General features: G+C 39.7%; 2 protein-coding genes across 2 annotated transcripts; both read left to right on the top strand.

Moving 5' to 3' along the window:
• Positions 1 to 7,166: 7,166 nt before the first annotated feature.
• Positions 7,167 to 7,763, top strand: LOC116676715 (chitin synthase chs-2-like). Its single transcript, XM_032507622.1, has 3 exons — positions 7,167 to 7,376; positions 7,589 to 7,689; positions 7,745 to 7,763. Exons 1-3 carry the CDS (start codon positions 7,167 to 7,169, stop codon positions 7,761 to 7,763), a joined length of 330 nt encoding a protein of 109 aa, XP_032363513.1.
• A 29-nt stretch (positions 7,764 to 7,792) lies between these two features.
• On the top strand, positions 7,793 to 10,991 carry LOC116676714 (chitin synthase chs-2). The gene is made up of 6 exons (XM_032507621.1): positions 7,793 to 7,930; positions 8,190 to 8,390; positions 8,597 to 8,712; positions 9,866 to 10,034; positions 10,446 to 10,625; positions 10,717 to 10,991. Exons 1-6 carry the CDS (start codon positions 7,855 to 7,857, stop codon positions 10,989 to 10,991), a joined length of 1,017 nt encoding a protein of 338 aa, XP_032363512.1. The 5' UTR covers positions 7,793 to 7,854.
• The last annotated feature ends 3 nt before the right edge of the window (positions 10,992 to 10,994 follow it).

Below are 10,994 nucleotides of genomic sequence, written 5' to 3'. Positions count from 1 at the left end.
CAAAAACACTAGAACATCAGCTTTAACCTAATCTGCCTCTCTGCAAAACCTCAGAACAGCTCAGGTCATCTGGGTTAGCGCGCTTATAGAGAACAAGATTCCATTTTCCACGCACCCAAAATCTGAATCAAACTTTGTAAGGGAGTCTACTCTGTAAATCACAGCTAATATCTTTTTATGGATTTTTATATCTGCACGTGACCCCCAATAATGTATGAATCACGCTATCTGATTGGAATAAATGTGCATCTTTTTTATTTTAAACTGATGTGATGTTTCTAACGCTAACACAACATTATGCCCAAATATAACATTCGCAGCAAGCATTTTGTTACCAAGTCAAATATCAAAATGTCAGTTTTAGACTAAAAATATTTCTGTGAGTCAAGCTAAGGCATTTTTTACACAGTATGCAACATGGGTTTTGATGGAATTTAGATAAATCAGAAAGCTATGGATGTAGTAGTATGTAGTAGTATGTTTAGTATGCTGGGGTAATTGAGAAGGCCAGGATTGTTAGAGTGACTAAAAGGGCTGGGAAAATGGTGGGAGAGTTAAATACAGTGGATCAGGTATATGATGATGGTCTGGTAAAAACACAGAAAATAACGAGGGACCCGGGTCAGCCTCTTCATGGTAGTCTGACTGGCAGGGCTATGGAGCGTAGTGGTAGGCTAAGACCTCCTGTAGCATGAACTAAGCAATATGCTCTCTCTTTTATCCCTCAGACTATCAGACAGCACAACAAGCACTTTAAACGTACATTTTTATAAGTTTTTACTTTACTTTACGTATAGTATTGTACTGTATAGTGTATTTATTTCATTGTATTTATGCTCTAGTTTTTATGGGTATTACGGCGGGTATAAGCACTGTAATTTCCATTTCTATGGATGAAATAAACTTGACTGGACTTGATGCGACTGAAACATTCCTTCACACATAACCAACTCTAACCCATGGATCCTGTCAAATCTTGTTACGCCTCTGATGTACTTCAGTTGAATTTTCCTTTTCATGCTCATAAAGGCCTACCACTCAACCATGTCCAGAATATGAACAATGGCCATTTTTGACACAGCTGCTTGTCTAAGTGACGCATTGGCAAAGGACAACCCCCAACCTCACCATATTCAATGTTACTAGAACTAGTTGTCTTGTATTTTTTTACCTGTATTTTGTGGTCTTTTCTTTTATTGTTTTATTCTTTTTTTGTTTGTATGATTTCTTCATCATTTTAGAAATGAAAAGCAACTTAGAGACTGGTCTATTGTTTGTTGAGGATAATGGGTTGAGCTGTCCATGATGCTGAAAGTGCACATAATGTATTTAAAGTTTCTTTTAATGACAATGAGGATGATTGTGACTTAACAGCACAGCAAAAACAACAAGCATGCTTATTGTCTTATATTCTTGTTAACTCTTGTTTTGCCAGAGTATTCATTGTAAAGCAAATTACATAACTAACTCGTGGCTAATTGTCGTTAAGTAAAATTCTATTAAAGAGACATGTCAATTGTTATTTTGCAGGAAAATTACAGGATTAGCAAGGTTACCGCCCTTAAATGTCCTTAACGTGTCAGTCTGGACTCATTTGATCCTGCAGCAACACATACACACTTTTGGGTGTGGCCATTTAATTGTATCCCTGATTGTGATTCCATCATGTTGATGACATCTGGAATGGTGTAGATTGGCATTATGTTCAGTGGATTGTTATGTAGATATTTTGTCATGTGAAGTGCTCATAGTAGTCAGAAACATGGACGAAGACAGGAGCTTGCCTAAGTGAGTACAGACTTTAACTGAAAAAAATCTTATATCTCACATTTATATTATTTGTTATTTAATGGTCATGGTAGGAATCATTTATTTAGTCAAAGCATTCTAACCACCATTTTGTTTCTAATGAAGCATCATGTCTTGATATTTCATTAAATGAACATTTTAACCTCTTAAATTCAACCTTTTGACTTCTTCAAGTTGAAACTTAGAAGACATTTTTGAAGTTGTTGTTCCATTGTGTCGATTAAGTTAAATGCTTCTAAAAAAAAACTGAGAGTATGGAAGAAAAACTATATGAAACAACTGATTTTATTATCTCTTTATCAATTGTTTTTTTCTTTTGAAAGAAAACATATCTTCCAACAGATATATTCATACTCACATTTGTGCATGAAAGATTTTTAGAAAACAATTGCAAACAGAGCTGCTTCAAATGAAAATTACAAAAAAAGTTTACATAAACTTTTTGCTATTAATCCCCTCGTAATGCTGTAATTAATGCTTTAATTAACACTTTGATTTCTTTTAGTATAGTTCTTCTTTTTAACTTCTACTCTCATAATAGTTGTATATAAACCTTTTCTATTTATTCTTATTTTTTATTTTGTGTCTACTTCTCTACCTGTACGTATCTCCGTCTTTGTGCAGCCGCAACATCTGCATTTACCCTTTTTGGATCAACAAGGGCTTATCTTTATATGTGGAAGAAATAATATATGAGCTAGGTAAAAAATTTAAAAAACTAATGTGACTTATTTCGTGTTTAAGCTTCCTTTTTCATTTTGTATCTCTTTTGTCTTGACTCCTAAAATTGGGTTATACATTCTTTAACTCAATCAACATGCAATTACCATACCCACGTTTCTTACCTTCTTACTTATTCAACAAGTTATCCTCCAACAAACATGTGGAAGATTACTTGCTAAAAATAAATTCTACCTACAGTCATCCCAGAGTTTGACATTTGGTGTCTATATTTAGGAGGCCGTGGGATACCTGCCGTGAGGTTCCCATCATTGAAGATGAGCAGACGCCATGGAAGATGATCAAACTGTTGAAGATCTTCACTCTCTGCGTGGTCGCCTTGATTGTTTTTGGCTTGGCCGTTTGTAGCAAGGTTTGTTCTTTATAAATATGTGTATATTGCAGAAACACACATTGTTTTCACTTATTTACCTTTGGTCTTGTATGGGAGGTTATGATCTAAATTTAATCTCAATATTTTTATAGGATTGCGGCCAGCACATTTAAGTAGGACAACTTGGTCCAGGGGTCTTAGTATCTATACTTCCCTAAACAAAGTCTTTCAAATCTAGATTTTTATAATGGAATTCAATATGTATGTAAAACTGAAGTCCATGTGACAACTATTCCCAAAACTATTGATCTACCATTCTCATGAATGAACAGGTGTAAAGTACTGGTAAATGTTAACTGATTATTTTAAATAAAAGTAAGTTATTTCACTTTTCAAATCTTGAAGGAAATGTAAAGCACTATTAACTCACTTCTATTTCTATGAAGCGTTTATACATTTTTGCCTTGCCTCGACTTTCTTCTGCTTCCAGACGTCTTTCCTCCTCCTCATCACCTTGTCCAATGAAGGCACCAAGACCCTCTCAGCTGAGCAGAAACCCGTGGCTCTGCTGTGTATCGGCTGCGCTCTCATCGCCTCCAGTGTGCTCCTCTTACAAAAGAGCCTCTGGAAGGCGTGTTACAAATCCTCTAAGCTGCCGGACAAAAAAACTGTAGCTTTGGTAGGAAACAGTCCCTCCTCTTTAACGTAACATCCAACCTGACAAGCAATCCTTACTTTGATTACACAGCTTATGAATGTCATATCAAATGTCTTCATTGCCTCCTCTCATCTACTGCTCAATGACAAACATGCCAAACTTATCAAACTAACCCTAACCTCCATACTAAAAAGATACTGATGCATTTATACCAATACCGTCCATCAGACTTTGTAACTTGTAGAAACCCTCCTAACTCTTTTAACTGTGAAGCTGAACTGATGCTTAAAGAAAAAAGAATTGCAACTTGAAAATCACCAACAAAACATTCTTCTTAAATGTGTCAATGTTCTACTTCTTCTCTCCAGGTCATGTTCTTTGAGTTCCTGGTGGCTATGGGTGCAGCGATTCTAACCATAGTGGCAATGCCACACTTAGACATCGTGACCAACGTGACAATTCTGAATGGTGTAGCCGTTCTCTCTGCGCTCCTCCAGGTGATCACGCAGTACTCCGCCAAAGAAAGAAACCGCTTCCTGCTGCCATCCATCATCGCCTTCATCCTCATTTTGCTGGGTTACGCCCTGTTCCTCTGTCTATACATCATGAAGGATCCTACTGATAGCAAGATGATCATTTGGGTGGGTCTGGCTGTTGGTGCGTCCTTCTTGGTGTCGTTGAACTGGTGGGAGGGCTACTTGAGACTTATCAGCGTGAACAGCACCTCTGTCTTCATGAGAGAGCTATGTAGAGACACAAGAAGGTGCCAGAACATGCTTAATATCCTCACCAGCCTGCTGAGGATTGCCGTGACCGCCTGTGTGCTCGGAGCCTACGTCCCTCTGGCCAAAATGGACTGGGAAATCGTGACATTGATTCCAAGCCGTGAGACAAAAATTATAGTCATCATCATCGGGGTCCAGCTGATCTCATCTGCACTCTGCCACTGGTTTTCTTTGGTAGCCTGCAAGATGCACGCCCTGCGGCGATGCTTCATCATGCCTTTGTACCTGGCCTCTCTGGCCGTCATGGTTCTGTTTGTTGTCCCCGTTATCATTTACTATGAAGACTACAGAACTAGTTTGAACGGGACTTCAATCAACTTCATAGGCTACTGCAGTCAAGTTGTGGATGGAAGAACCCCAAACCTGAATGGCAGTGTCTTCCCACAGCTGGTTCTGGATGTCACACACACTCTGTGCTTCCTGGACATGTCCAAGATGGCTGACATCGGACTACTGACAGGTAATAAACTGGAGCTACTGTTAGACACCAAACGTGTATTATCAGATATAAAAATTGTGAAGTTTTAATACACTTAAATTGCATGTATGATACCTTGTGGGGGGTTTGATACAGGCCATAACCATTTAGCTCTTTAGCTCACCGGTTCTCTTGTGGCTTTAGTGTAAATTTATGAAAGAAACTAAGGTAAATAGAAGCTGGTGTGGCAAGTTCAAAGAAAAAGGAAATTAAAAAAAAAGTGTCAGCATCTAATTTAGACTGTCACAGATTAAGGATTGCAGTTCAGTTAGAGCATTTCTTTTCCTTTAATCCTTTCAATGATTTTTCCTCAGGCTCGGCAGTGTCCTGGTGGCTCGGTCTTGTGTTGGCTACTGTCCACCTCTGGTACCTCAGTCTGTATCGCATCCAGAGGACTCAGGACCTGTTCATCAGAAGGCTATATGAAGGAGGATTTTTAGAGCAATCACTGCTTCTAAACACTCGATTTGACATCCAGACGACTGCAAAGCGGAAGCAGTGAGTGTGTGTGTGTTTCTGTGTGTTGTGTGATCAGTAATACCTTACAAAGTGAGGTTTGTAAACTTGAATTCTGAGATTGTACGTTTAGTTTAGGTTTCTGTTTCTGGCTTGTTTAAGACAATAAATGGGGTAGAGATGACTGGAATAAAACTTATTTCAAATGTTTAGCAAAATTCCATTAAGCATGATTCTATCTTTCTAATTTTAACTTTAAGAGATTTGTTATACACCTGTGTTGCTCTGAGTCATGCTAACATATTGCGTAACACTTACTGACAACCACTAATTTCACCTAAGTATAGCCTTGGCCTTTAGACAGAACAATGCTGCAAAACTGAACTACATGGCAGCGTGTGTGTATGTGGGACTGTTGCCAGTTTTTCAATGTAAAACGCATTTGTCAAAATTGTGAATCTTGTCTTTTCCAGATTCACATCACTCAACCCAGTGAAGGTGTTCCTATGTGCGACCATGTGGCATGAAACTTACAATGAAATGATGAAGATCCTTATTTCAATATTTCGGTAAGTTTCACAAATGGTTGCCTTCATGGGAAACAGAAACAATCGAGAGACAGGTCATGTGTAGATGGCAACCCACCATTTGCAAAAGTCTTGCAAGATGGGTTGAATGGTAATGGTTAGGATAGGTCCTCGGACGGGCTTATCCTGGATTTCCACCAACTGCAGCACAGCTGCGGATCAGCTCCGCTGCGCTTTGGCCACCAGGTCCGGATATTATGCGGAACAGCCTGACAGCTGTAGTCACGAGAACCCACGAGATCTCGCGAAATTATGTAGAATAGAACTACAAAACCAACAACAGTTTGTTTTTGTCCAGAGGAGTAGAGGGGAAACAACTCTGTGTTTTCAAGGTGAAGTGCAATGAAATATGATCCGCCGAGGACACAGTCTTTTTTGGGGGGAAAATTAACTGGATGCTTTATTTTGTTTCTGTGTTCGACTTCCTGTCCTGCACTATCCGTTGTGTGCTGAATTGCTGCGAAGCTCTCCGGCGTCCGAGTTAGAGAGGACACAGTTTTGCAAGTTTTGTAAGTTTTTGTAAATCTAAGGTTACCATCTAGGCATGGCGGTAATTTACCTGTTTGTATTTTGTTTCCTTTATTTCCCACCTTCTTACTTGCATGTTGGTAGGCAAGGTTTTTAGTCTGAAACCAGCTGACACATAGCATTAGAAGAAGAAGAAGAGTCTAAAATGTCACTGGCAGTCTTTGGCTTTATTGTTATCCCAATGATTTTGATTGTTATGGTCACCTATAGAGCAACAATATAGAGGAAGTATAAATTTGGTTTTATGCACAAGGACACTTAAAAGTGCTGTCTTGGGAGCGCAAAACTTAATACACAGTAGATACAAAAGTTTTATTGCCTCATAACCATATTGTTAAGTTTCATCACTTGAGTCCTCTAAATTCCTGAGATTTGAAATTCTGAAAATTCATGGTAAACAACTTTTTAGCATAATCTCTCTATTGCAGTGTTACAACCTCCAATTTTAATCGTGGTACATTGTACATGTCCATCCCTTTTGATTCTCCTGAATTAAACATCAACATCATTGTCACAGAAGCTTGATGTGATTCTTGTAACTCCCCAGACTGGACAAGTACAGGCCGAAGAAGGAAGGGGAAACAAGTGATGTGAACTTTGAAGCCCATATCTACTTCGACGACGCCTTCAGAGAAGTTCCTGGTAGTCGGGGGCGCCACGTCAACGAATATGCAGAGATGCTCGTGGAAATCATTAGAGAGGTTTATGGGTAAGAACTGTGAACTCAATCTTTATTTATAGTAAAATAAAGGAATGATACATCACAGTTCATACTCACAATGCCAAGGGATCTAGAAAATGATCACTTCAAATGAAGCTGAAGTATCTTTCATCCTCTGTCATCAGCACCTTCATGAACATCGATAAAACCCTCTTCAAAAATCAGGAACAGATCCCTGATCAGAAAATCGTGACCACGCCATACGGAGGACGTCTGGTGGTCACCATGCCCCATGGAAACAGTATCATGGTTCACTTCAAGGACAAAGAACTCATCCGCCACAAGAAAAGATGGTCTCAGGTAATAAAGAATCATGCAACAGAGTTTGATAAGTTTCCAGTTTGAAACCTTTCGTAGCTTTAAAATGTCACGTCACCTACGGTCATTGCCTTTCCTTTACTGCCAGTGAGATGTAGTAGTGTGACATGTAACTTTAAGGAAATAGGGTTGCTAAAATGTTTATGTGACTGTGTCGGAGTGTGTTTGCTGAATAGCTTTTGAATATTTTACAGGTAATGTACTTGTACTATCTGCTGGGCTGGAAAGTTTCAACCAAGTATTTTGAAAGGTGGGGGAAAGGAGGCAGCGAGGGCATGGGTGAGCGGAATAAAGAGTTTGAGGTGAGATTTAAAAAAAAAAAACACATGCTCACACATGATATGACCAAGTGCATACATTACAATATAATGCAAAACTGTGTCTGCTCCTCCAGAAAGAGAAGCACAACACCTACATCCTGGCTTTAGATGGGGACACAGACTTCCAGCCGGCCGCTGTGATGCTGCTCATTGATCGTCTGAAAACGTACCCAAATGTTGGGGCGGCGTGTGGCAGGATTCACCCCACCGGATCAGGTCGGTCAAATGCGATGAAAGGACAGGGACAGGAGGACAACCGGATTAAATGAGTTTGATTGTTGATTAAAGACAAGGCAGAAGTATATTAGACCAATCAGCAAACATCTAAGAAGATAAAATACATAAAAAATGTTGTGAATAGTTTAGTAGATTTTGTAGAAAGTTGCCTCTCAAGACAATCATCACTTTACAAATTGAAGAGCTGTTGCAGACAAATACTACAGTAGCAGATAGTAACAGTGCATTTTGCTGACAGGTCCCATGGTTTGGTACCAGAAGTTTGAATACGCTGTGGGCCACTGGCTTCAGAAGACAGCTGAGCATGTGTTCGGTTGCGTGCTTTGCAGCCCCGGCTGCTTCAGTCTGTTCAGAGCAGCGGCGCTGATGGACAACAATGTGATGAAAAAATACACCATTAAGTCCTCAAAGGCTCAACACTACATCCAATACGACCAAGGTACGTGAAAAATCTGAAAAGTATTTAGCCCATTTAGTTGACTACTACTGCTAAATAAATATAAAAGTCTGACCAAAAAAAACAAAGCTACTTTACCTGACAGAAACTGTAGTAATGTGGATTTTCAAGACAAACTCATTAAAAAAAAGTTAATGGTGTCATGATTAAGGTAGATTTGACACTGACATCTCTAATGGTCCCTGCAGGCGAGGACCGCTGGCTGTGTACTCTGCTGCTGAAGCAGGGATGGAGAGTGGAGTACAGCGCGGCTGCTGACGCCTACACCAATGCCCCAGAGGAGTTTAAAGAGTTTTACAACCAGGTTATTAGAAATGCCACTCAGAACTGTATGTTATTGAGATTTGTGGTGCGCTCAGCCTGCTACTGATCATCCAATACATTCTCACTCCTGACTCGTCTTTAACGGCTGCTTGGTCAGGATCCCTCGGTGTCACTTTTTAAGACACTAGGTACCTCAATAGTGTCACTTTTCAACATGAAGGGTAGTTTGATTAACTTTAACATGTGGTTAAGGTTGTGTAATCACACATTTCTTTAGTTTGGTTTAGAAAAAGATTGTGGTTTGGGTTAAAGTAAATACATTTGTTACATCAAGTTAGGTATGTAATTTAAAATGCATCAGCATTGACTTTTGGTTTCACACAGGACACAAACAGCGGTCTTCTGGGTGAAAGTCCTGTGTTTGTTTACCCGATGCCCCGAAAGCTAGCGTTAGCAAGCTAACTACCGTTTGCGGTAGCTTGTTTAAAGCTAGAGACACATTCGATTAGCATGCCGACATGTCCCAGAGAACGTTCGACTCTGTACACATACCGTATGTTCTTAACCCCTAGGGTCATTTTGTGCCGGAACTGTCCTTTAAGAGGATTCTGCCACGTGTTTGCTCTTTAAGTGAAAATTACAGAAATTTCAATATATCCCATCCATAATTATTACATATATACTTTAAATTAAGAGAAACAATATCAAAGTTTCCATGCTACATTCATTTTCAGGTTCATATTTGTATTTTGAATTTCTACTAGAACATGCTTGCACGCTTAGTTCAAAAAACAATTTTTTCTTATACTGTCTGAAATGCTTTGTTTCTTTTCTTCTCAAAAAAAGCCCAGTCGGCTCTGTTTGTAGGGCCTGTTTCTCTCTGGATTGAGCACTTTGACGCTTTTCCAGTATTTACATAGCACCTCAACCTGCTGTATCAAAAAAGGAGTGGAAACCTCACTTTTACAATAGTGGACCCTGTAATGGTTTGATTAGTATGTAAAATGTAAGAACAGTTAAGAAATTTATTTTGCTAAAATATTGGTTCTCCAAAATGTGATAGTTTAGTGGCTCGAGTCTACTTTTACTTCACCAGAAACATGCTGGTTTAACCAAAACTACAGCAAGCTGCAGAAATACAGAAACAACCATGACTAACATTTTACTGTATAATGTTTACTTGCTATTTTCAGCGTCGGCGATGGGTGCCGTCCACCATGGCCAACATTGTGGACTTGCTGGGCTCTGCCACCCTGATTTCCCAGAAGAACCCGTCCATGTCTAGACCCTACATGGTCTACCAGCTTTTCAACTTGGTCTCGTTCATACTGGTACCTTCCACCGTCATCCTTATGATTGCAGGTCAGGCTTGTTCTTGGTTTTTGTTATTTTTCTGCCAAATACACAAGCTTAGCAGTCGTAATGGAATTAAGATTTTACTGTTTTATCATGTGTCAAATGTCATGCAATTCGCAACTTGATGCAAAAAAATGTTTTATTGTAAAAAAAAAAGCCAGTAGCTTTTCTGTAATCCTGCTGGCCGACAGACACACAGACAAACCGAGAAAACTGAGTTGGACTGATAGCTATCTTGGAATGGATCGCAGTTACAAATATGATTAAGCGAAAAACCAGCACGTATTGAGCAGGTACTTAGAGGTCAATGTTAATGATTGAGGATGTGGCTTGGTAAATGAGTTCATAGTTTCTTACATGGTTACCATGTTTTTATAAAACCATTTTTTTTAAATTTGCTTCCTGTCAATCATTCAGGTAGTTTGACTGTGCTGCTTGACGTTCAACCCAACGGTGCTCTGATCATGGCTTTGATACCTCCTGCTATCTTCCTTGGCATCAGCTTCAAGATCAAGCCAGACACTCAGATTCTTATCGCAGGAATCATGAGCATCCTGTACGCCTTCCTCATGATGACAACAACCATTGTCATAATAGGTACGCAAGCCTGACAACCAATAAAGCCTGTGGAAAACCAAAAGGTCTTTTGCTTTTTAGTCTCATTTTCCATCTGTTTCTCCTTCATCAGGCACCATGGTGAAAGACAAAAGCATCCTGACTCCCTCCAGCTTGTTCCTCATCGCCCTTACCTGCTTTTACATTGTTACGGCACTCATGCATCCTCAGGAGATTGGCCTTGTGTGCTTCAGCTTTCTTTACATCCTCTGCATCCCCAGCTCCTACCTGCTGTTGTCGATTTACGCCATGGTCAACATGAACAACGTGTCCTGGGGCACCAGGGAGAGGGCGCCTGCAGCCGGAGCAGCCACCACCCCACAAACCACAGCCCAGAATGGTAGATAGTAG

Source organism: Etheostoma spectabile, unplaced genomic scaffold (assembly GCF_008692095.1).
Source record: "Etheostoma spectabile isolate EspeVRDwgs_2016 unplaced genomic scaffold, UIUC_Espe_1.0 scaffold00003701, whole genome shotgun sequence".
In the NCBI taxonomy this organism is placed as follows: Eukaryota; Metazoa; Chordata; class Actinopteri; order Perciformes; family Percidae; genus Etheostoma; species Etheostoma spectabile.
This window is presented reverse-complemented; position numbering and strand designations above follow the sequence as displayed.